This window comes from Alnus glutinosa, chromosome 1 (genome assembly GCF_958979055.1).
Source record: "Alnus glutinosa chromosome 1, dhAlnGlut1.1, whole genome shotgun sequence".
Classification (NCBI taxonomy): Eukaryota; Viridiplantae; Streptophyta; class Magnoliopsida; order Fagales; family Betulaceae; genus Alnus; species Alnus glutinosa.
This window is the reverse complement of record NC_084886.1, coordinates 35,999,773-36,026,916: the sequence shown is the minus strand read 5'-3', so window position 1 is coordinate 36,026,916 and position 27,144 is coordinate 35,999,773. Positions and strand designations below refer to the sequence as shown.

General features: G+C 39.0%; 1 protein-coding gene across 5 annotated transcripts; it reads right to left on the bottom strand.

Annotated features, from left to right (window-relative positions):
- Positions 1 to 26,184, bottom strand: LOC133879528 (protein THALLO). Of its 5 annotated transcripts, XM_062318125.1 has the most exons (19): positions 26,008 to 26,184; positions 25,447 to 25,543; positions 24,523 to 24,583; positions 24,307 to 24,445; positions 23,844 to 23,935; positions 23,383 to 23,455; positions 22,206 to 22,357; positions 21,848 to 22,003; positions 21,502 to 21,629; positions 12,467 to 12,554; positions 11,444 to 11,623; positions 3,274 to 3,444; positions 3,067 to 3,144; positions 2,800 to 2,939; positions 2,578 to 2,716; positions 798 to 1,078; positions 597 to 657; positions 421 to 489; positions 1 to 337 (listed from the first exon to the last, which is right to left on the bottom strand). In XM_062318125.1, exons 4-19 carry the CDS (start codon positions 24,410 to 24,412, stop codon positions 206 to 208), a joined length of 2,046 nt encoding a protein of 681 aa, XP_062174109.1. In that variant the 5' UTR covers positions 24,413 to 24,445; positions 24,523 to 24,583; positions 25,447 to 25,543; positions 26,008 to 26,184; the 3' UTR covers positions 1 to 205. The 5 variants fall into 5 exon arrangements, with proteins under 5 accessions (XP_062174109.1, XP_062174099.1, XP_062174123.1 ...); XM_062318115.1 differs by lacking the exon at positions 25,447 to 25,543 and having other exon boundaries at positions 24,523 to 24,604; XM_062318139.1 differs by lacking the exon at positions 25,447 to 25,543 and having other exon boundaries at positions 24,307 to 24,435; positions 24,523 to 24,604.
- Positions 26,185 to 27,144: the final 960 nt, after the last annotated feature.

The window sequence follows — 27,144 nt, the reverse complement described above, 5'->3', positions numbered from 1 at the left end:
TAAAATCATCAATAATAAGACAACACTAAAATAACCAAGGTTCATTTTTTGAAGCCTTGGGCCTTTCCTCTTGAAATATTTAGTATATATATCATATCAAAATTTGGATGCGCCAACACTAACATGACACATGATCCAACAAGCGCCCCCCCCCCCCCCCCAAAAAAAAAAATGGAGGACAAAAATTGAAACAAAGAAATGGTAACTAGTTCTTGAATCTGGTGCTCCGACTGGTTCCTACATTAATTCCAGTGGTTTCCCCACCATAAGGACCAGCAGGTTTCTTGATCTCCTGCACCTGCCCCTTCCGGCGATTCACCTTTTTCTTGTGTTGTTCCTGCAGATTTTGTGTGAGAGAGATTAGTAACCAAATCGGAGGATGTCGCAATTTACATCCGATCAGAGTTTCTGGCAAAATACCTTGTACTTCTTCCTTGGATTTTTGGTCTCCTTCTTGCGATTACGAGTCAGCCCCCTGTTCTTCTGCATCTGTTGGAAATTTGGCAGAAAATATATGATGGAGAGTCCAAAGACTGATTCATGGTGAATTTCTAACAAGCCAGTAAAAGAGGGGGGGGGGGGGGTGGGATTCTTACCTGATAAGTGATCTGGCGTTTTCCATCAAAAGTTTCAGGCAAAGATGGGATTGCTGATGTCCTGCAGAAGAAAGCATTCTTGTTCTTAGTTGTACTAGGAAATTTAAATCCCTGGCAGAGAACATAATATAGCAAGCAACCTGACTATAATTAATAGGAGGAAGAAAAAGAGTAACAAATAATCAGAGTGCAGAAACATACCTTGAATAAATCTCAGCTTTGGCAGCAAGTTTTGCAGCCCGTCGTTTTTCGACTTGTTTGTAATACTCGACTTCTGAATCTCCTATATCATCATCCTCCATGTCAGCATCAACATTGCCAACTTCATCCTCAACACCATCAGCATCAACATGGCCAACTTCATCATCCTCAACACCATCCTCCGATTTGATTCCAGCTCCAGCCAAGACTCGGAGCTCATGCTTCCTCCGCCTTTCTCCAATATCATCCCTCTTAGGTAAATCATCATCACCAGAAACCACCTTCAAGAAAAGATTGTTTACAGATGTTATTTCAATAGTGATAGTTATAAACTTCTCAACAAAGTCAATTAGCTATCACGGATCCCCTAAGTCTTTTTTTTTTTTTTTTTTAATTAGTAGGAAATTTTATATGATGAAAGGGGAAGAATCCAATATTCACAGAGTATGTACGAAAGATTTTCCTATAGATCACAACCTAAATTTCCACAGATCCATTAATCCCTAGGCCATGATTAAAGGTATACATAAAACCACTAGACCACAATGGACCAGATATAATCACCCACACAGAAAACCTGAACACTAAAAGATAAGTGGTCAAATAAACTAGAGTTGTAAGTTGCAGGAAGGCAGGACCTGAATATTCATTCGAGAACATATTTAAGACAAGGCAGATCTTTAAGATTCCATGTACGGTCAGGATGTAAAATGGGGAAAGAAAAATTGAATCTTGTAAACAGTGACAACTTTAAAGTTTTGGTGCTACTGAGATAAGACACCCAAGGTAGTCCCAATTGAGAAGATGAATTGTCCACATTTAAAAGGTACTCATAGGTACCAAGTTCACATTGGCATTATAAGGGAGCTTCAATTGCTACTTAACTAGTCATTTTAGGGTGATAGTGTAAATGTGGCTAGCGCTTTCACTAGATCGTTACAAATGGTATCAGAGCAACCTAAACATTATAAGGGAGCTTCAATTGCTACTTAACTAGTCATTTTAGGGTGATAGTGTAAATGTGGCTAGCGCTTTCTCTAGATCGTTACAAATGGTATCAGAGCAACCTAGCAACACCATGTAGCGTTAAGGCACTGCATGAGATTTGAGTGGGGCACTCAAGTTAGTCCCACCTTAGGCAGATGAATTCTCCATATTGAGTGGGTAGATTATAAAAGGTGCTTATGGGTTGCTAAGTCACACATTGGTTTCTAACTACGAGAAAATGGACTTAAGTGATTCTAGAAAGTTCCAATTGAAACTTGACTAGTCCTTTTGGAGTAATAGCGCAGATATGGTTAGCATTTTCCCTAGTCGATACATGAGAAATCTTAAGAACTTGAAAATAAAAAACAATTGAAGCAACATGTTCCAAATTAATAACTTTTTTCCATCAAAACATAAATTCCTAAGGAGCAGGAACTAATGATTAGACATGTACGGGCACTTTCTTGTCCCAACTAAATATGCAAGGGTCCAAAAGGACGCATGAAAGTCAGCTTCATGCTCCTACATTGGGGGATATCCAACATGGTTTGCAAAATTGACACCAACATGAAGGAGCAAAGTATGACGTCCATGTTCAAAGTTTAAATAAAAAAAGTATTAAGAAAAGTAATCTTTGAGTAGCTCACAGCTGCTTTATCGAAAAGATCAAAAGTACTGTTTTTCACCAGTGACTATCTTTCATATGCAGGCTACTCTAAATTGAATATGAAGTCCATGCCCACATAAACTCTCCCAAAGACATACCAAGAGGTAGTCACACCATGTTTGATACCTTGGGCTTACTCGGTCTAGCAGCAACAATTTGGGAAAGTTTACTTGAGCTCAATGAACTAGCATGACCATTGCTGAATCTAGTGGCCCCCGCAACATTCATAGCATCATCATCAAAATCATCATATGTCACAAGCTGACTGTTACATTCCAGCTTCACTGAATTAGTCCTCACAATGTTAGAAACAAGCAAATAATAGAGAGCCTAGGACGAAAACAGTACCCATTGACAGGTTTCAGATGTCTCTGGGCTTTATCAGGCTTTGGAGTTACGGAACTAAGAATACCCTTCTGTTTCAATCTTTCTTCAAGGGCAGCTCTTACTTTTAACATTTCCACGCTCTGCCCACCAATTTGATCACTCTGCCATAAATTAACAGTTGTGCATCAGCGAAATTGCAGCAACCAATAAGGCCCAAGATAGGCTGAGTAGTGTAACAGAACTTATGTAGCCAATCCCAGTTACTTGGAATTAAGATTTATATTTCACCTGACGTTTACGTTTTTCTGCTTTGTTCTCATTAACCTTCAAAGACTCCACCTTTTCCAACTCAGCTGTGTCACGCACCTGCAGTAGTAAAAGAAAACTAAACGGTAAACATAAAGAGAATCACTTAAAAAGAAGCATATATTACTGAGACAACGTAAAGAAGTAACTGTCCGAAAAAAGAAAAAAGAAAAGTAAAGAAGTAACTACCACTGTTGCTCCTCGGGTTTCAGCTGAAGGATAAGGCTCCTGATCTTTTGTGAAAGAATCAGAAGCCAATGTAGTATTCTCTGTACCCAACTTTACTAACATTTCTACCCCTTGATTGTTGTTCAGGAACTCCTCAAGTTCAGATGGAAGATTCCCATCAAGCTGTTTTGTCTGTTTAATGAAGCAAACATTAGAAAGTTGCAAGCCGTGAGGGAAACAAACTCCACCTATGAAAGCAGGGCACCTCACCAAGTACTGTGTCAGTGTGTTGTAATAATCTTTGTGCACAAAATGAGAGGAATACAATGGGCAGAAAACAGGAACTTGTCACATATAACTAATATGGAAAAAAAAAAATGTAAATAGGCAAATTACCAATTTTTTCCTGTTATTAACTGCTGTAGTTTGCAGGAACGTTTAGAGAAAAGATGGAGAATCGTTACTGTTACATGGCCTATCTCACACATCTTATTATATTGGTTTTGAGAAATATAACAATGACCAAAATACCAACAAGCCTAATAACTCTTTCAACACTCCCCCTCAAGCTGGAGCATAAATATCATATAAGCCTAGCTTTGAAGAAACAAGCAAACAAAAACAAACACTCTAATACTCCCCCTCCAGCTAGAACAATTTGGAGCACACAATACAAAGACTTAATAAAAAAAAACAAGAAAATGCAGTAAATCAAACACATACAAGCTGAAATTTAACACTGAACAAAAATTCACCAAAAACTTCAACGCTGGTCAAAACTCGCCGGAAAATTGCAATGGGCAGTAGGATCTCACCGCAAAACACTAAGGCCGGTTGGATCACGACAACCAACTACGACAATTGATTGATGATCAATACAACCAACAACGGTCAACCACAACCAGCAACAGATAACCAACAACAACGTTAGATTGATCATCAATACAACCAACAACAACTTGTAAACACTACTCTAATACTCCCCCTGAGCAATAAATTCGATGGTTGTTCCATGAGCCCAATCGAGCGATAAACCACTTGAACCGATTAAGAAACAACTTGAATGGGCCGAAAAAAACTTGAATCGGCTGAAAAGCCATCTGAACCAATCAAGTAATAGCAAGAATAGGACAAAGAATGTATTGAACTGAAAGGAAACCACTAAGCTAGTCAGAATATGCTCTGAACCGTTCAGAAAACCACTGAATCGGACGATAAATGCACTTAACCAGCCAAAGTAGATACAAAGCCACTGAAAAGGTGATGAATGGGCCAACAAGCAAGGAGAACCGGTCTGAACTAGACTGGCCCAGTCGAAAACACTGAGGATTAATCTGAACCGGTAGCAGAACACCAAAAACCGGACTGAACTGGCTCCAAACAGAGACTGGGTCTGAAGACACTTAACCACGGTGAGGATATCCTTATCCTTGATAAGGAATAGAAACCACCAGCAACCAAACAGAGACCCTCGTCTCCAACCACATGCCAGAAACTTGCTGGCGACGATTAGACCTTGCTGGAAATTACCAGAACTCACCGGCGACACCAACTACGACCTTTGTACACCTTAGAACACCTCATACGTCACCGGAGAGCACAAAAAACTGCCAAGAAACACCACAAAAGCTGTCGGAAACCCTGAATAATCGCCAAACTTAGCCGGCGTAGCCACCAAGCACCACAGAGAATGCCATCGGGCACTAAAGCTTTTTTTTTTTTTTTTCTTATAAGTAATGTCAAAATATTATTAAAAAAAGCATGAGGCGCCTCTAAGTACATACGAAGTATAAAAAAGGAACACCTAGAAAGAGAAGACAAAAAAAATAACAAAGACCCACCAAAACCCAAAACATCTCCCACAGTGAAACCCTCACCCTTACCCTATAGACCCACCACAATTACAAGAAAACGCCCCCAACAACACAACCCGAAACCTCAGGATACTGACATAGCCCTCTTCCCTTTGCCACTGCTAGAGCATTCAAAATTTCTTTTTCTTTTTCTTTTTTATAAGTAAAAAAAGTTTTATTTAAAAAGCGTAAGGCACTTCTAAGTACACAGAAAGTATACACAGGAGCTACCAAAGCAGCCTATAACAAGAAAGAAAACCCAACAACCCTCAAAAACCCAAAACCAACAGAAGACCCCAAACCTAAACAATGTGCGCATTACCTTTCCTACGACGGGAGGACGTGCTAAAATCACCGTAGTTGATGGAGCTTACCAGATTCAAAACTTCCCTCCTGCCTTTGGTCTTTGGATACGTTGCCTTAACTCCCCGATGGAAATCCTCTTCAATGGCTTCCAAAATCGCCAATGACGAATCCATATCTTCATCACTATCCAACTCCCAATCTAAGGCCAAATCGGGAGGTAAAACACCCAATGGATAAGGAGAGTCGCCATCCTCCCCATCCCATACCCCGTCACCCTGTTCCCATGCAACCACCTCCCCAGATGGACCAAAACCTAATGGCAACTTTTGAGATTGGGTAAAACCATTCACCTTGAAAACCTCTCCCTTAATGGCCGTGGGAGAACCCGGAGTCAACGCGCCTTCCTTAACAACTGAAGTCGACGCAGACACGACCGACACTTTATGTGTGACAACTGGGCTCGGGTTGAGAAATCCCCGCCGAAGAAAACCCCTCACCAGAGAGGGAGACTTACCCTTATCCTGCACTGAAAGCACAACAGCTGATTTCTCGGCTGGATCACTCGGAAGAGAGATAGAAACCCCGGCCCTTGACAGCTGGCCTCAAAGCTTCCATAGAATCAACAAAAAGATTCTCGTCCATATGCACATATCTGGCTTCCCTAGCCTTCCGGTAATATTTTTGGAACAACTTAGAGTTCTACAACACAGGAGAAGAGGAACACAACCTCTTTCCCAACTCAGCCGCCCCTGAAAAAGACTGAGAGGAGGTGATGCAAGACTGCGAAAAAGAGGATACTTGCAGAGGCAGCACGTCGAAGGACTGAAAAATCGAGCAAGCAACAGCCGAAGAAGAGGCACCCAAAGAAAAAGACCCAACAACATTACTTACCAAAACAGGCGCCAAAGACAGTGCCTCTAGTGACTTTGGGGGGGGAACCTAGACCCCAACTGCTGAATTGCATAGTCCCCAGAGACGGACAGGAAAGCCACCAAAGACGTCTCAGGCTGGGGAGGAACGGAACTGGATTTTGAACCAGCAAAGAATCCCAAAGACCCAGGAGCAGCGTCTACTAAAGACCCAGGGCCTGCAGAAAAATTCTTCCCCATGGCCTTAGTCCCTGCCCGGTTGCCTCGTTTGGGCTTCAGACCCAGCCCAACACACTTGAACCTGAAAGCTGAAACCCGGTCCAAAGCAGCCCAAAGCCACTCAAGAAGCTTCTTCCACGAACGATAAAGCCCTAGCTTCTTCTTCTTCCAAGCCTTTCCGCCACCAAGGAAGCAAACTAGATCTATATTCTTCTCTGTCGACCCATGCGATTGCTCCTCCAAATCATAGCAATACACCACACCTCCGGAAGAAGATCCAACCCACGCAGCTCTAACTCCGAACCCCGCAGCCCAGGATGCTTGACATGAAAAACAACTTCCCCCCAAACCACTTCTGCAAAGGACGGAGAAACCCCACCCAAACGATTGGAAGAAACACCCCCCTTTTGTATCCCCTCCAATGTAGACGCCTCAGAAACCAGCGACCAAGCCTTTGATCCGAGAAAAGTAAGCATCTTCCGCAACTCACCCACAACCCGAGACCAGCCCCAACCTTCACGGCCTTCAGGGAGCCAAATAGCCCATTTTCGACCACCCTCAGCGTAGGCTACCACCTCTAGCTAGCGGCCGGCCTTGTTACCACCCCCTTGGATCATCAAGGCTTTCACATCCCCCCAGAAATACTTGACGAAGTCCTTCATTGGAGCCTTCAAAGCCTCCTCAACAGTGGCCATCAACCACGCTGAACCTTAGAGACCCAAAAAAATGAACCACAAAACCCCTTCCTCCTATCCTCCAAGGGAACTTCAAACACTTCTGCCTTTGCCGAAAAGCAGAAACATTTAGCTTCCACAGAGAAGCAACGCTCCATCTTTTCCAAGTTTAAAGAGCTACAAGAAGAAACACAATGGAGACATACCCACGAAACAGCCCCTCAGCACCACCAGCCAAAAATCAGAGCGGAGGAGATGAAGGCAGGGGGAGGAAAAAGAGAGCGAAGGAGATGAAGAGAGAGAATGAAGAGCCTTCAAAATTAACGAAACAATCCAAATTTTTGAGTTCCCTTCTGCCTTTTGTGCCACGCTTGGAAAGAGTAGCCGAGACCTCTTGACAATGTTCCTTATCAAGGCCTGTCAAGAGACCCAATAATTGTTTCCCATCACCTCCATAAGAAATTCCCAATAAAAGGCCAATCTCCATTGCACAATCTCGGATTCCTCTTCGTGTTGAACCCCGAGCTCCTTCTCGTGCTGAACCCCATGCTGATCAAGTACCACCAAATCTCTCGGAGGAGACTGTTCAACCGACTAGACTTAAGGCCAAACCAAGCCCTTCGCTTCTGGTGAAGGCTGGACCGGCTCAGGCGAACAGCCATGAGTCACAATAGAGGAACTCATCCTAAGAAACCCCTTCTGGAGAAAACCCATTGCCGGAGGAACTCGGCTTATCAGGACGTGGGCAACCTTTAACGAGGCCTGAGCTACGATAATAGAAGGCGGAGATGATGCAGACCCAACAAACCGAGGCACAATAGACGGGGCACTAATCACCGACACTACCTTGGCAATCAAATTGACATCCATCTTCGAAAACCTCTTGTCCTTGGATTTACGATTGTCGAACTACAAGGGCTTAGGTGTCGAACACTGCCTCGGCAAAATCTGTGCATCCTCTGGCAAAAACTTGGCTACTACCGATGAGACTTCCAAACTTGGAGGGAGCAACTGAAACCAGCACCGGCTTCACTTGGGCACACCGTACCAAACCCAACCTATCATACATCTTCAAATGTGGATGCCAGTAGTATAACCACCTCCGGCAAAGCAACCGGGATCAGAACCACCTCCGACAAATCAGAAACAAGGATAGGAAGGCTCGGGGCCCTGCAACCCTCATCTAAACAAAAAGTTTCGACCTTGGAAGATTGGATCTTGGGCTCTCCATGCTTCATGAATGAGAGAGAGAGAGAGAGAAAAAAAAAAAAACCCAATCTTTAGAGCTCAACCCAAACATGTCCAACCCTTCAAACACACATAGTAAGGCCCACTCCACCTCCCCTTTTAATTGTTCAAGCTTAACCTTCCACACCCAAATCAAACCTAACTTATCACTCTTTTCACCATACACAGCCTCAACAGAATCTGAAGCACCATAAGGGAAAGAAGCAAAATCAGAACCTCGGGCGCTGCCTTCTACCACACGAAAAAGAGAAAGAGCCAAACCTCGATCCGCAAAACCAGCTTCTGACGCGTACTGAGCCTTACCCATCAGTTCAAAATCTCGCAACTCCTTCCCTTTACCCAGGAGTACAAAGGGTTTTCCTACTTCACGAACCACTTCTGCAAACGATAGGTGATGTCCACCCACAATAGGTGCATGACCATTACCACCGAAGTTGCAAGAACCCCTCACCCCACCACCATTGGACGACGGCCCTTCCAACTCCTTACCCAAAAGAGGTAGAATATGGGGTTGCGAACAACCACCATTGCTTTTCCCGAAAAAAGAATCAATCGCGGTCAAGGCCTTTCCCAATTCCTCGGCGAAAATCCTCCAACCCCACCTATTACAACCCTCTGGGACAATAATGAGACCTTTACGACCCTCCACCAACTCCAAGAAGCAACGTGCTCGATTAACGCCTTCCTCAGATTAACGCCTTTCTGAGCAAAGGCCATGTTCCCATCCCTAGAAGACTTAGAGAAAGCTCGATCCTCAACCATAAACACCATCTTCTCCACCACTTTCTTTAACCACTCAACGCTGTATTTCCCCACCATCATAACCCTAGAAATCCCTTTTCTTCTCTCAACCAACCTGAAAATTGATCCCCATGCCGGTACCGAGAACTCAAAAACTTTTGATTCAACGAAGAACCAACTGACGAAATCCATCTACCCCACCCCTACCAAGAGCCGAGAACAAAAATGACAGAAACACAACCAGGAACCACACCAGACTACATCGAGAAATACATCCCAAAACACCACAACTTGTCGCTCCAAGGGGTGACGACTCAATGGAGATAAAAAGCTGGACGCACCTGGACACGCACCTGCACGCGCCTCCGTTGAGGGCAAGAGAGCGAGACTACCAATCACTCAAAATTATGGATTGAATCGGCCACCAAAGCTACTAAGAGACACCACAAAAGCACAGAAAACAACATCAATGATTGCCAAGAAACACCAGAGGCATCGGAGGACCATCACCAATCACTACGGAACACTAAGATTCTACCGAAAATAGCCATTGAACCTGTCGAGCAACCAAAACGATAGTTTTTTTTTTTAACTGGAGACTTTCCAGTCACCATTAACTGCTCTTTTAGAGCTTGATCAAGGCACGGCCCGTATGGGCTCTAGCGGTGCTGCCACCAAAGGCCAAGACATGAAGTTCAACCAAAAAGAGGACAAAAGCAAAACTACAAAACAAAGGGATTAGACCAAGGATCTTAAACTCTAAACCTGGTCTGATACCATGTTGTAATTTGCATAAAAAGTTTAAAGAAAAGATGGAGGCTCAATATTGTTACGTAGCCTACCTCACACATCTTATTATATAGGTTTTGAAAAATATAACAATGACAAAAATACTCACAACCCTAATAACTCTCACCAACCCTAATAACTTTTCTAACATTAACCAACAAACCTGCCCAACTCATAATGGCAAGCTTAGGTCCCATCCAAATTCTCTCTACTTTTTCCTTACCAAAAGAATATAGCACAGACAATACCAGAAATGAAACTACTTAGTTTTAATAACCATCTGGCAAATATGTTGAAGATTTTATTTTGCAAATCAAATACATTTTTCATCAAAAAATCATTAGAATAGGCAAACGTAAAAACAAATTACAAGAAACCATTCAATAATCATACTTGAGAAAAAAAAAAGTATACAAATCTTAATATGTCAAAAAAGTAGAAAAGCTTAGATATATTAATGTTTCATGAGCAATGCCTATCTATCCAGCGTGGAAACTAATCGTGATATTTATTTTCTATTGGTATGGATCTTGAATCCACGACTTCACCCTCCATCCCATTATAGTAGGGAGAGGAAGTTCCATTTAAGCTAGAGCTCATTAGCTACAATAAATCTTAGTAATGACCAATATTAGTAATATATTATGAAATTCTTGTTATTACAAGAAATGTATTTCCAATCTTTTTAAAAGATGATGAATTAGTTTTAGATTATTGCATTATAATTTGGATATTTCAAGTAGCACTCTTGCTATAGGTCTACTACATGGGGGTGTACATGCGGGCGGTTATTAACCGCCTAATAATCCCTAACCGCATAACCACAACCGCTTTTGTAGGCGGTTGGAAAAAATTGAGCGGTTAGCAGTTTTAAGAGTAGGCGGAGGCGGTTCATAACTGCCTACCATATATATATATATATATATATAAATAAAATGACGTCGTTTTTGTGCGTTTGACATAAGGTTTTCATTTTGAGTTTAATGAAATTGATCTTTATTCATCAAAATAATAATAATAATATTCTTGAACTTTGTTACATTTTGAAGTCTTCTAATTATTTTAAAAAAAAAGGCCCAAAACCATCTAAAAAGGGGCTCAAGGAAGGTCCAAAACACCAAAATAGACCCAAAAGACCCATTTTTAAAAAGCGATTATACAGTCACGGTGCGATTATGAGTTTCAATAACTGCTTATACACCCCCACTGCTACACTTATCCAGGCAATGATATTCATATATAAACAGCCATAATGCACCCATTGAACTAGTTTTATACATTATCACTAAGGGAGGGCAACCTGGTTTTTAAAGAGAGCACAAATGCAAACCATGTATACATCATCATCAATAGTGAAAATTGAAAACATAAGCTACATGCATACACATACCACCCTTTTCACGATATTAATACGAATAAAATTATTATTTTTGAAGTAATACACTTAATGGATATAGAAAGTAATTTAGCCTTTTGAAGGAGAAGAGAAGACCTTATCCAATAAGCTCTTGATCTCTACAAGGCGAGCTAGCACAGGATGATCACGAACCGGCTGCCCTTCAGACTTGAGAAGGAGATAGAAAGTTATAGCTTGGCAATAGGCGAGCAAAAGAAGCTGCTTCACCTCCAAATAGCGGATTCCTCCTTCATTCATGATTTCGCCCTTTTTAACCTTCACGCAACATGAAAACAATTACATTGCTCAATACCAAGAAATTATCTAAATGCAATTTTGCATCTTACAGGCCCTATGGGTTGTGGGGGAGGGGGACAGGGGGTAGCACAGAAGCCACAAATAAAATTGGCCATGCAGACTCCAGCACAATGCACAAGGAGAAAAGTAACAAACAACAATTATACTTTTGTATATTATGTTGGATGGTTGTACAACCTAACAAGTCAGATATACAAGCAGAGTTATTTGTCCAACAAAAAAAAGGATATACAAGCATCTGAATATCCAAATGTTATAAAATCAGACTTGTTTTAATTTATTTCTTTTTTCTTTTTTCCTGAACTGGAAATAGAAAACAGTTTTAGGAATCATAATTTTGATGTTCTCTGAAAACAGGCTGTCAAAAAAAATACCATTTCAATATTCCTTCAGAACATACTAATTCTCTGAAAACACTCTTTTAAAACACGTTTGCTATTTGCATTGCTTTTGTTTTTATAAACAGGAACCAAACAGACCTTTAAGAGCATCTTTAAAAACCCAAAAAATCCAGCACATACACCAATCATCTCAAGTCAAAATCCCAAGTGGAACCTATCAACCCAAGCAGATTCCACAAATAATCAAAACAAAAGAAAACACAATATCAGCACCTCTAAAAGGATTGATTCAGAATTCAGAGAAAATAAACAAACTAAAACATAATATCAGCACCTCTAAAAGGAATGATTCTGAATTCCGAGAAAAATAAACCCATTTCCTGGCACATGCCATTTAAGTCATCCTTAATGGAGCACTGCAAACAATACCTAATAAAATGGTAAAAGAACAGATAAATACCTTGCTTAGAAGTGGATTCACTTTGCTTTCAATCTGTTCAAGTGCATCATTCAGCTCCGACAGCAAACCAACTAATTCTGGGGCAGAACTGTAGGATAGAAATATTGTTAACCAACCACACAGAAGCATAAGACATGAACTGCTATTGTTGGTGAGAAACAGAGAGGCATTTTCAACAAGAAGCCATCAATAGGGGCCAAAAAAAACCAAGGACCAGCAAAATAGCGTATGAGCATTTGTAAAGCAGCAATAGCTAGAGTAAGAACTACATCGTATAAAATCTACAAATACCAACGGCAAGCATGTATTTTTACCTACCACCAATGTAACAAACTTAATGCCTTCTTCACACAAAAACAATCACATATATTAGACACAAACGCTTAAAAGGGGCTCTGAATCAACAACCACAAATAGATCCTGCCGAACCAGATGATTCCACAGAACCAAAGCCAAACTTAATATGATAACACATTCTGCCAAATGTAAGTTCTGTTTCTAGTTGGCTGAACAGAATTAGCACCAGCTACCAAAGACAAAGCCTATCCTTATGTAAGCACATACGTGACTATTTGTGTACGTATAAACTCTAAGTGACCCTTTAACATGCTTTGATGTACATGTGGTCTGCCACTTTCTACATCCACAATCTTTAGATAGGTAAAAAGGGAGAAAAATGAAACACTACCTCACATTCAGTCAAGTTCCATCGTCCTTGCTCAAGAAGAAACAAGTAAGCTTGAAGATGCACCTCCTTGATAGGAAACAGTAATAGCCCCCTTGACAAGCTATGGTGCCTATACTATAAATAGAAAACCTAAAACTCCTATACCACTAGTCCTTAGGCCACGTGTACCCATCCTCCCAGTCAGTTTAATAGAAATAAATAAATAAATAATAGTAATAAAATGAAAAAGTCTTTTATTGGTCTGATATGGCCACCCTCCTAAAGCCTCCAGCTTGCAAATTCTTCTCTCAAGTGCATTTCACTAACCAGGGCTGTAATCCAACCCCCTCGGATCAAAAAATATAGTCTAGGTTCCCCAGATCTAATCTGACTATCCAGACTTTTTTTTTTTTTTTTTGATAAGTAAGAAAAACTTTATTAAAAAAGCGAAAAGCGCCCCTAAGTACACAGGAAGTATACACAGGTACAACCCAGCAAGCCCACAGAAGAGAACCCACAAGAACCTACACACACACAATACCCAAAGCCCCCAAAAACCCAAAATCCAGAAGATACTCCCATAAAACCCAAACTGCAGAAGAAGTGCCCACCCAAAATACATGAAAAAAACCCCCAAAACCCTAAACCCGAAATACAAGCAAACCCAAAATACAGAGGGAAAAACCCAAGAACAACAATCCTCAAAAGATCCCAAGCAAAAACCAAAAGCCCGAGGAACGACCCACAAACCAACCTAAGCATACAACTCTACAACATAAGGTTCTTTCCAGACATTCATTAGCTACAAAAACTGAATCCAAAATGTCTACCTTTGATGAACACATTATAGGAACTTGAAATAATCTTTCCCAAAACCGATTTCAGCTTGTTCACTTGGACTTCAGAAATAAATTTATAAACACCACCCACTAAATTGATAAGCAGAAAGTCATTATTGTCTAGAACACTAGCTTTGTTAGGGACAAGGGACACAAAAGTTGCATTAATGCTCTCTCTTCTCAAACTTCCCTCAGCTATGAAACTCGAAAACTTCCATGATGTCCTCTTTCAAAACCTCCTAACACTTCTAGAAAAAAGCCGTAGAGAATCCATCAAGGCCCGGGGCTTTGTCACCATTTAGATCTCTCACCACCTCCAACACTTCACTCCCCTCAAAATCTCTTTCCAACCAATTTCTCTCATCCGCTTCAAAGGAAAGAAGCGAAAGGCCATCCAATTTTAGTCGCCAACTAAACTGCTTTGAATACAGTCGATTGTAGAATTGCACAATATGTTCCCTTATTACTGTAGAATCAAAAGACATAGACCCATTAACAACTAAAGAATCCATAGAGTTATTCTGTGCGAAATTGCCAACCGATGAAAAAATTTAGTGTTCCCCCCGCCTTCTCTCAACCAAAGGGCCTTGACTTCTGTCTCCAACTCAACTCTTCAAGAAGGATAATCCTCTTCAACTCCCTAGAAATATCTTCTTTCCTAGACCTTTCGTCCTCGGTTAATGGTCTTCCCTCTGCAATAATATCCAACTCACGGAGACCATCCAAAAAATCCTTCTTTTGCTTCCCAACATTAACAAAAATTTCCTCATTCAATTTCTTCAAATCCAATTTTAAGGCTTTTAGCTCGCGCCCCAGCACATAACTAGAAGGAACCCTAAAACTATGACATCCACCAACCTCAATTCTAGACCATGACTGAGAATCAAGATTATTAGACCACGTAAAACTCCCAACTACAAGAGGGATGCCCATAAGGCCTTGGTAAAAAAATGAATTTTGAAGAGTCCAACATAGCTGGCGACTGTCTTGAATTGCCTGATCTTTCATTCGGTTAACGAAACACATTAAAATCACCCCCCCCCCCCGATACACCATGACACATCCCACCAACTCATAGGGCCAACCAACTCGTCCCAAAGACCTTTCCTCTCAACATCATCATTTGGACCATACACACCCGCAAACGCCCATTCATAATTATCAATAACATTTCTGAAAAAACACGCTACCGAAAAATTCCCCACACAAGCCTCCATCTTCTCCACCACCCGCCTATCCCACATTAACAAAATCCCTTTTGAAGCCCCTCTTGATCCCAAGTATGACCAGTCCACATGTTGACAACCCCATAAACTCCTAATCACCTTCCTAAAAATATCTCCAATTTTGACTCTTGTAAACAAATAACATCCACCTTCCAATCTCTAAGAAGACCTCTAATCCTCATCCTTTTATCCCTGTTATTCAGCAGCCCTCTCACATTTCATGATACTATCTTAAGTTTCATAAGGAACAATTAGAACCCTTCCCCTTTCCTATCACTCTAAGAGAGTGACCTCCCTTGTTGCCATAATTCATTGAACAAGCCAATCTCTTTAATTTATGGTTACCCCTATTTGCTGACAATTCATCCTCAAAACCCTCACACGACAACCCCACTTCATGACAGAAATTTTTTACCCTCAACAACCCAGCCTAAAGACACCGAATAAGGCATTCCCTGATCTTCAACCATTGCAAGTGGATGGACAATCAATGGCTCACTTTCCTTAACCTCCTCACCAGGATAACTCATCACAACCATAGAAGGATAATTCAAGAGGTTCCAGTCTCCACTCCTAAGTTTAAAGGGAGTAGAGAGGTGAAAAACTTAAGAGTGCTCGATTAATTATGATGTTAAAGGTTTTGGTTCTAGACAGGGCAAAGGCAAGAGAGTCCTTGCTATGGTGTAATGGTCTCTGGGTTTTGTGAGCTGGTTCCTGTTAGAGTGCTTGGGTTTCCTTCTGTTCTTGGGTTTTGAGGGTCTTTTTCTTTTTTCTTTCTTTTTCATGTTTGGGTGTCCTTTTTGTATACTTCATGTATGCGTAGGGGCGCCTTTACGCTTTTAATAAATGTTTCTACTTACCTATCAAAAAAAAAAGTTTTTCCGATTTCATTTTTTTTAGCAAGGTTTGATGGACCTTTCTCTTGCAGGGGGAGCTTGACTTGGTTGAATAATTGGGATGTTTCCACTGGGTCCAGAATTGATAGATTCTTGGTCTCTCTGGAGTGGGAAGCCCAGTTTCCTGGTGTGTCACATAGGAGACTTCCTACACTCTTTTCAAATCACTTTCTGATCCTCCTCAATTGTGGTGACTTTCATGGGGGTAGTAGGCCCTTCAAATTCAAAAATATGTGGCTTAAGTCTGAAGGTTTTGTAGACAGGGTGAAACAATGGTGGGATTCTTATCTTTTCCAATGCTCTCCTAGCTTCATTTTAGTTAACAAGCTCTAGGCTTTGAAAGCCGATTTAAAGAGATGGAATGAGGATATTTTTGGCAATGTTGATAGGAAGAAGAAGATCCTTCTACAAGAGTTACATGTTTTTTATGTCATTGAAGAAGAAAGGTTTTATAAGGAGCTATTTACCGAGCAGTGCAGTTAGAGGCCTATGGTGGACGGTCTTTCCTTTAATTCTATTGATGAGGTAGAGGCTAGCTGGCAGGAGAGAGAGTTTGAGGAAATGAAGTGTGGAAGGTTGTTAAAGCAATGAATGGTGACAAGGCGTCGGGCCCTGACAGTTTCTCCATGGCATTCTTTCAAGCTTGTTGGGTCGTTCTAAAAGAGGACATCATGAAGGTACTTTATAAGTTCCAGTGGTATGTTTGAGAGAAGCCTTAATGCTACATTCCTCGCCCTCATTCCAAAGATTCATGGGGTTGTCGATCCTAAGGATTTTCGCCGAATCACTATGGTGGGTAGCATTTATAAGATTATTGCTAAAATTCTAGCAAACAAAGACGATGTTGGAAAAGATCATTTCTGATTCACAATGCTTTCATCCGAGGTAGGCAAATTCAAGATCCTATTCTTATTGCCAATGAATGCCTTGATAGCATATTGAGATCTGAATATTTATATTGGACTTAGAAAAGCCTATGATCATGTTAATTGGGATTTTCTATTGTACATGCTAAGAAGATGCAGATTTGGGAGGAAGTGATGCTCTTATTGTATTCCCTTAGTGCGTTTTTGGGTTTTGGTTAACAGTTCCTCCACAGGCTTCTTTAGTAGCTCTCGTGGATTGAGGCAAGGGAACCCTCTATCTCCATTGTTGTTTGTTATTTGTTATAGTGATGTAGGCGTTGGGTAAGTTGATTCCAGCTGCTGTGAGTGGAGGATTGTTGTATGGCTTCTCTGTGTGGACAGGGGTTGATATTTCTCACCTTTTGTTTGCGGATAACACCTTGCTTTTCTGTGGGGTTGACCCAAATTATCTTCGCATTTTACGAAGCTTATTTTTATTATTTGAAGTTGTGTCGAGTTTGAAGACAAACTTAGCCAAGTCAGAATTGGTTTCAGTGAGAAATGTTGATAATGTGGCTAGGTTGGCTCGGATTTTGGGTTGTGAGGTTGCGTCTCTGCCCTTGAAGTATCTTGGTCTTCTTTTGGGGGCTCTTTATAAGGCCAAGCATATATGGGACAGTGTTATCAAAAAGATATAATGTTGGTTAGCTAATTGGAAAATGTTTTATTTGTCTAAGGATGGTAGAATTGCCCTTATCAGGAGTACCCCATCCAACTTACCTACGTACTGCATCGCCCTCTTTCCTCTCCCTTCGAGTGTTGTAAACCATATTGAGAAGCTCCAATGTAATTTCCTATGGGGTGGGCTGGAAAAAGAGTTCAAATTCATCTGGTAAGTTGGCCGAAGGTGTGTGCGCCGATCTCTGAGGGAGGGTTGGGGATTAGGAACCTGTTGAGATTCAATCATGCTCTCTTCTAAACCCATTCCCACCTCTTAATAACTTACCAATATGTTTCAAAGCATTTTGCATTAAATGCCACGTACTACAATCGATGGTAAGTATTATACATCATCAATGAGATAGCTTTTGCCATTGCTGGATCTTGATTAGTAAATATTGTATTTGGCTTCTTCCCCGACATTGCCTCAAAGAAAGTTTCAAACAACCACTCGAAGGACTATAGTTTCATCGTATAGAAGTGCAACCCTAAATATCACAACCTCTCTATGATGATTAAACCCAACAAACATTGCAAGAGGTCGATATTCCTTACTAGTTCTCTATGGTCTTGCTATTGAGGCTTGGCGGTTAGCTCCTTTATGCTTGCTGTGGTGTATCTGGAGGGAGCGGAATGCTAGGCTGTTTGAAAATGTAGAGACATCCATGGTGGAGCTTCGGAAGCGGTTGCTCAATACTTTATATTTTTGGATAGCGCCCCATCATAGTTTGAGTTCTTTTACTTATGTAGAATTTTTAAATTTATTCTCTGTTCGTCCCTGTTAGGGGTTCTCTTGTATACTTCCCGTGTATAAGGGTTGCGCCCCTCTGCGCTTTTTATATAATTGCAATTACTTATCAAAAAAAAAAAAAAACTACATCACCAAATAACTCATAATCAACAATCATTTGCGCATCTGCCCAAAAAATATTTGTTATATGTTATTTGTGTTGCTACATCCAACTGCATAATAAAAGGAAAAATTCCCTCGCTTTTTCTTTTCAAAGTTTCTAAGTAAACACCCTAACTACCATATTTCAGCTCTCGTTGTTGTTTGTTGTGAAGATAATTCTTATGATCTTGTTGTGGGCTTGTGATAGTGGTATAAAATTGAAAGATTTGTATGAGTGTTTATGGTTACACCAAGCCGGTGGGAAAAATGTTCTTGGTTACACCAAGCAAGATCATAAGAATTACCTTCACAGAAAACGACAACAAGAGCTGAAATATGGTGAGTCAGGGTGTTTACTTAGATACTTTGAAAAGAAAAGGCGAGAGAATTTTTCCTTTTATTATGCATTACAGTTGTATGCTGCAAAACAAATAACAAATATTTTTTGGGCGGATGCGCAAATGATTGTTGATTATGAGTTATTTGGTGATGTAGTTTATTTTGATACGACATACAGAACTATTAAAGAATATCGACCGCTTGCAATGTTTGTTGTCTTTAATCATCATAGAGAGGTTGTGATATTTAGGGATGCACTTCTATACGATGAAACTATTGAGTCCTTCGAGTGGTTGTTTGAAACTTTCTTTGAGGCAATGTAGGGGAAGAAGCCAAATACAATCTTTACTGATCAAGATCCAGCAATGGAAAAAGTTATCTCATTGGCGATGTCTAATACTTACTATCAATTGTGTACGTGGCATTTAATGCAAAATGCTTTGAAACATATTGGTCATTTATTAAGAGGTGAGAATGGCTTTGGCAGTATGAGCTTGAGAGAGAGAGGCTTGTGGAGAGTGGTGGTAGACTCTAAATATGGAAGCTCATGGGGAGGGGGGTGTTCTAGTGAGCCTATTGGGGCATATGGGATGGGTTTATGGAAGAATATTAGGAGGGGTTGGGAAAAGTTATGTAGTCACACCAAATTTGAAGTGGAAGTTCTGTGCAAAAGGAATGGGGAGTCCATGGATCATCTTCTTCATTTGAGTTGTCTTGAATTATGCCTAGACGAATAGTCGATTTGTTTGCTTGTTGGTGGAATATCGGCAGCACTCCGAACACTATAGTATGGAAGATGGTGCCTTCGTGCCTTTTATGGTGTCTATAGAGAAAGAATGATGAGTGTTTAAAGGACCGTGACAAAGGCGTTGGAGGAGTTGAAATCTTTATTCTTCAACACATTGTATCTTTGAACAGCTGCTTATGTTGCTCTTTTAGTAATTAGTTATCACGATTTTCTTTTTCTTTTTGCCCCTACAACTTAGGTGGCTTCCCTTGTATACTTTTTGTGTACATAGGGGTGCCTTTCACTTTTTATGATATCTCGATTAATTATAAATTTAAAAAAAAAAAAAAAAAAAAAAAAAAAAGGAAAAAAAGAAATAGGACTTTCCAATAGATGAGAAAGATCTCTACTTAGAAGCTTCTTTTTGCAAAGGATTTTGTCTTTGCCCTTATTGTTTGGGGAGAGGGGCGGGGGGAGTGAACGTGAAATTGCCACTTGTTAAAGATATCACAACAATCTACATAGGCATATATACATCTAAGGATGCCTCTGACCACTTTAGCACCAGAAATCATGCCAGCAAAAGCATATGCCATAATCAAGTCAGAAAAAAACTGAAGTTTCCTTCTTGAAGACTAAGAAAAATTGCCACTTGATTATGGCATATGCCATAATCAACTTAGAAAAACACTTGAGTTTCCTTCTTAAAGGCTAAGAAAAAGTGCCACTTGTTTTTTTTTTTTTTTTTTGATAAGTAGGTGCAAATTTTATTAAAAAATAGCGTAAGGCGCCCCTAATACACACGGAGTATACAAGAAGCAACAGCCTCAACACCGACCCGACCCAAGCACAACCCACAAAATAACCCAACCCCTAAGCCCCTATGCTCCTCATCAAGTGCAAAGAGGCAGGCCCCAGTTTCCGCCTCTTGCTCCTTAGTCCCGAACCCCATTGAAGAGCAAAATAAAGACCACTCCAATGAAGAGAGAAACAAAGAACACTCCAATTGCCACTTGTTAATATACAAAAAATTTGTCAACCCAACTATTCAACACCTTCAGTTTCACCATGTCCAGTGAATTATGGCTAGCCCACTTGTTATCCAGCAATATTGCTACAATTTGCCTTTGGTATTTCAAGTCACCTTTCAGATAGTTCACTGCTCTTACAAGGGCCCCCTTATAAATCCCCTAAAGTCCATGTGGTCCATTCTTAGAAAACCCCTTCTCTCCCCCCACCCTCAAGCTAAAAGTATAATTTATTTCTTTATGTACTTCATTAAGCTTCACGCATAAGAGTATTTCCATCGTGAATATAATTGCAGGCACAGAATTTGAGTTAGGAGAGAACAATTAAAGGGGAACTCCTGGTTCAAACGACGGAAAATAATACAACAAAACCACCAGGAAATATTATTGTGGTCATCATAATGTGGTATTTTTCAATTAGGAATAGTGGACAAGCAAATAGAGTTACCCCATTACGTTAAAAGAGGAAATGGATCTATAAAGCATCTTGCATTAGTTTCCTTCACCAGATTTGTACGAACTCTTACTCAACATTTGATTTCTTCTGTATAGCTCAACTAGATAAATTTCTAGAAAATAACACCACTTACTAGATTTCTTCTCAGATCAGAGTGTTATAAGTTGCTACTTCTCTAAGACAACTTTTTTCAGCTCTAGAATGGTGATTACACCCTCTGGCTCCAAAGAATTCTTTTAAGATTTCTACCCCTTTTAGTTGTGATCAGAATGGAACAGCATACTATTAACTTATATCACATATCTGATAGCATAGTCATCAAAAGATATAGTTTACAGATATAAAACACCAAACTGCATAACTATGATAACTACCGATATAGAAAATGAAAAGCCTCACCTGTATAAAACATCCATCTGTTCCTCCCTTGATAGAGCATTTAGATCTTTCTTAACCTCTTCATAAGCTAAACCCGTGTAATCCATGGTTTCTTTTCTATTTCTGCTTATTCCTTTAACCGAAATTTCCTGTACAAGCAGAGAACATGTGATTCAAAACAATTAAGAGCTTATATGTCCCTTTTAAACTAACAAGTAACAAAATTAACTACAGCAGCACAAAAGGAGATAATCCAAGCTCAAAAAAGGCCTAAGAAAAAAATAGAACAGAAAACTAAAACCAAAGGATTAACTAACTTTCACTATCAAGTTATTTTTAATTGACAAGGAGAGAATTGAACCCTCACCTCTAGAGTTAATTCCCTATCACTCTCATCACTCCCATCTTCATCAATATCTTCAAGGCCAAAGTCTTCAACTGATAAAGATTTTGCTTTTTGCCTCTGCAATTTCAAAACCTCTTTCTCCTCTTCCAGAGGGCCCTCATCATCGCTTGATTGTTGCTTCATCAGAAACCAAGAAGTTAGAAATAACCTCAATTACGAATTCACTTATGAGCATCTCAATGCACTAAAAGGTTGGTTTCTGATCAAGCTGGTTCCCATTAAGGCAGTAATTAATTGTTACAGAAAAGATATGCTGAATAGAGATGGAAAGAGAAGGGAGGGGGAAGATAGGACAGATAGCATATAATATTCAAATCACCTCAAAATCACGATTATCAGCATTATAATATTGGTTCATTTTTCCACCCCAAATACCCATTGGCTCTTCTTCGTCTTCTTCATCATCATCTTCATGCATATCATCCTCAACTCCACCAAACTTTTCCCGTAAAAATTTCTGAGACCTAATAACTGCAGACAATATGCATAATTAATTGAAAAAATGCAACTCCAATCACTGTAAGAAACAAAGGGAATTTTTTTTATTTTTTTTTTTTATAAGTAAGAAAAGATTTATTAAGCAAGAGTTCTTCATGTCATGAAGTATATAGACCGAGTGATTTAGAAGCACAGCAAAATATATGGCAATAAGGTAAACGAAGTGATTGGTCAAACATGAAATACTTTTCAAGGCTCAATGGGTGTACTTTGGTAATGGGTTATTGTTACCATTGGTGGTGTTGTTATATAATATATAGTGATAAATATGAGAAAACAATGCCTAGTTATGGAGTTAATCACCATTTGAAATGAAGAATTATGATTAATGTTGCTTACTTGAACCAAAGAGTACTGAAGTTGCAATATGATATATAAGAGTTGTTAATTATATGAAGGAATGAGAATTATTTGATAGGACAACAAAACTAAAGAAAAAATAACAATATCTCTCAGGTGTTAACAATCATATTTTACAAACAAACAACAAATCTTAAATGTGACAAAATAAATTCCATGCATTACATAAGTCACACGCTAGTTCTTAAATATTGTGAACTGTGTGGAATAATTACAAAATTGATATTTTGAATAAGTTTATAGGGAAACTACAAAATAATGAATAAAATAAATGCTATAAGTAATTCAGGAAAAGCAATACATTATCCTTCTGTACAACTTTCTGCCACACGTGATCCATTCTCAGTCATTTTCCCAAAGTTCTAGCATAAAGCATATCAACAGCATGGATAATGCAGAATTACTTTGCAAATAGTTATTTTTGGCATCTAAATTAAATTTTTACTTCGCATCCCCTCTTTGGTCACTCTGAACTTAACATCGTTTTAGAGCATACTTGTCAATGCAGTTACACAATTGTTTTCAGCAGAAAATTATCCAAACAAACAGCTTGAGCAATACTTACTTTCATAATATCAGCCAATCAAAATTATGAAATGCAACAAAAAGCAATGAATTCGCAAACCATTTTTCCTTACTTTTTGAAGCAAATCCAGTTTCTTGGGTGTCAGCATTGGAATCATCGTCGTCGTCCTCATCATCATTGACACCCTATAAGCAACATAGTGTTAATAGGTGGGGAGGTAATTACAGATACAAATGGAAAATGCCTCCCCTTGTTCAATGCTTACGCTCATTCAAACAAACTCTAAAACTAAAGCAGAGTTGCGAAGAACAGATTTATATTGTTTTCAACAACAAAAAGGATGTTTAAAAGTACATTTCCAACTCCTCCTTGGAAACCGTCGCTGCTTACAATTTTTTCAAAGATTTTTTAATGTAAAACAGTTTTGTGCATATCTTAAACAAAACAAAGCATAACTTAAATCCTGATTCACACATGATAAATCCACACCAAGATTTTCATTCAACTAGGTGAATACACATAATATTTTCAAAAAAAACTATTACAACTGCATATAAAAGGGCAAACAAAAACCTTAAGATCAAAGACGGGTAGCGCATCATCTTCATCTGATTCCCCAACACTGCCATTCACATCCAGCGGAACAACATCCCTCTGCTTGTGAACTGCAAAAACAAAGCAACTCCAAAAACCCATAATTTTTTCTTCTCAACTTTCAATAGTACGAATGTGAAGTAAGTGGCTCAAATTCCACCTTAATGACTATGTAAAAAGGTTGCTATCAGTCCCATGAAAAAACAAATTATGAAAAACCTATTAATATTTTTTTTCCTAACCTATAATTGTATTAAAGACAAGATTAGCATTCATTCCATGACATTGAAACCGATACAACAAAGAAACAACCAAAACCACTCAAAGAAGCATCGAGCACCAGCTTAAATTTACTATCATGTCTTTGTATAAGAAATTTGAATCAGTACAATCAAAAAATTATTACAGAAATAATTTAGAAAGAAAGAGTGAATGAGCTTACAGGCATCAATTTCGTCATCCATGTCAAATGGCGCATCGTCGTCGTCACGGGTAGTTCTCTTAGGGAATCTGTTGTCTATCTTCTGCTTCTTTCCTCTCTTACCCATTGCCTTATAAACCTACAACGATTCTGATGAAACCTACACCGTAAATTTAAGGATTCAGCTCATGAAATAAAATAAGAACAATAAATAAAAGAGAGAACAAAATGGGTTACCTTTAGGGGAGAAATTGAAATCTCCTGGGTGGTCTCCGTTTGTTTCGGCTTAAGATATTTTCTGTCAGAAAAATGTTTTCAGCTGAAAATATTTTTCGGGAAAACTGGTTATTTTTCGTTATTTATTTGCAACCCTGAAAAATAGTGTGGAAAAAAATTTCCGGCATTTGGCTCATATGGAAAATCACCAAATATTTCTTCTATTTTCGTATAATCATTTTAAGCTATAAATAACTACTTTCATTCACAACATAAAATTAATGTAAAACAAAAACAAAAACAAACAAACAAACAAACAAAAGTACAACCAGCAAACCACAATATTGTACACTACGCTTCTATTTATACATTAATGATAATTTGCACCATCTATGTGGCCTCAAAACAATTGAGAAGCTAATTGGGTGAAGTCATCATCAATCACAAAACAAGTGGAAAAGAAAAAAAAAATACCAATACTGATTTGGAAAAATGGCTGTAACCCCGGCAAACAACGTTAAAGTTCTGGAAGAGTTGCTTAAAGTACATGACTCAGCGCTGAAGTAAGTAAAAGAAAATATGTTTGTATGTCCAAACTTGCTGAACAATGTAGCTTATTATCAGACTATTCCTGACGATAAAAAGAATCAACAAATTGGAAACTTAGACTAACAAAAGTATAGAAAAGATATCCTCCACACAAACAAGGTTCTCAACACTGTAACCAAGAGTCTATCACTTGGTGAGCTGAAGATCATAAATCAGAAGTAACATAATTAACTGAAAGAAGAAAAATGAATCAGCTCAAGAACCATATTTAAATTCTTAAAAAAAATTAATGCTATTCTGAACCAATTTTCACAATAAGAGCAAGTCTTTCAGTTGAAATCCATGCTTGCATTGAGCTCAACGATGAAGCCGACGAAAAAAAAAATTATAACGTACCAAAACTACAAATCAAATTTAGTTCCCCAATCCAATAGATCACCGAAGTCCACTTCTATAAATTTGACGCTTACTTCAAACCTATGCCCGCAATGAGCTGTTAAACCCACCAACAAAGTTGCAACAAGTTTAAAATGAACCAAAATCAAAGCTTGGAACTCTTAACTCAGTGCAAACAAGCCCATATAGTGATATAATTAAATATACAGAAAAAACCAGAAACCCAATTGCATTTCACACACTCCAGAACACCTCACATATCTCCAAGCAAAAACAGAAAAGGAAAAAAGTACAGAGCTAAAGGAAGAAGAAAAACAATAAGAAGAGGAGAATTTCTGGACTCTCCTAAACACAAAGGCAACAGTACAGAGCTAAAGAAATCATACACGACGACGACGACGACGACGACGAAGAAGAAGAAGAAGAATACAAGATTACACAGAGGAATTTGACAAAACAGTGGGCAGAACTTTTCTGCATTAGCATCGACTTTATATGAAAAAAAAAAAAAAAAAAAAAAATCAACTCAACAAAACTAAACAGAGGAATTTGAAATCATACCTGAGCTTTTCAATCGTGAATCAGTGTTTGCTGCCCTTAAAACTTGGAAACAGACGGAGGGGCGGAGAAGGAGAGTGAGAGAGACGATGGAGGCGCTATAAAGCTCTCCAAACTAGAAGCCTATAACAAACGGGAATGAAAACGTTCCCGAAGGCTAAAGCCCGTAGAATTAGGAATGAGAAAACTTTGCTAGGCTTTGTAATAGGCGGCTAGGCCCAGTGCGATCTCTAACAGCCCGGCTGGCCAATGTGTATTAAGCCATGAATCGATCTCTTTTTTTTCTTTTTTTTTCTTTTTTCTTTTTTCGTTTGAATTGAAGGAAATTACAGGGCAATAATATTTTGGAAATTAATTTGGGCCAGCTGAAATTAGTTTAATGTTTGAAGGTGATTCCACCCATTTATTTCTAGGTATATTGCGAAAAAAAATATTGTGTAATATTATGAACAAACAATATTTTTGGCCAAAAACATTTAAAAAAAAAGAAAAAGAAATGGCGTGTAAACTTTTTAGGAAAAAAATCATATTTAGCCTCATAAATTTTTATCTAATTTGAATTTAGTCCTTAGGTTTTCAATTTCAAAAAGAAGGTCCTTAAATTTTGCCTAAGTTTTAAATTGATCTCTCGATTACTTTACCGTCAACGTTAACGATTTTTCATTTGTCACATGTGTTTCATTTGACACTCTATGGTTCATGTTAACACCCAATACAATGTCAATGTCCATGTCAATATCAAAATTAATGGTTTTTCATTTAATGTTACAAATCTAGAAGATTATGATGACGAAGAAGATAGTTTTTGTTTTAAGAGTTTGGTCTTCTCTTTCCTTTTTCTATGGATGACTTGGTTCTTAATGATTTGACATTGATATTAGGTGCTAATATAGATGCTAATGTGTCAATTGGCTGAGGAAGGAGAACTACCCATGTTGCTGAAGGACCACTATATTCCCTCTTCTTAGACTTCTTTGTCATGCCTTCAATTGCAGCAGGTCGCGACAACTCATTATGAGATTCAGTCCAGCATCATTCAAATGCTTCCGTCTTTCTATGGACTTAATAACGATGATCTTTACAAGAACCTCGATGAATTTCTCTAAATTTGCTTTACCATTAAAATGTAAACAAATTCAG

Excerpts from the sequence above, each read along its gene's own strand:
- LOC133879528 (XM_062318125.1), bottom strand. The coding sequence starts at position 24,412 with ATGGGTAAGAGAGGAAAGAAGCAGAAGATAGACAACAGATTCCCTAAG. Across the intron at positions 23,456-23,843 it reads TACCCGTCTTTGATCTTAAG|GGTGTCAATGATGATGAGGA; the intron begins GTTTTTGTTTGC and ends TGTTGCTTATAG. Across the intron at positions 658-797 it reads AAAGCTGAGATTTATTCAAG|GACATCAGCAATCCCATCTT; the intron begins GTATGTTTCTGC and ends TTTCTTCTGCAG.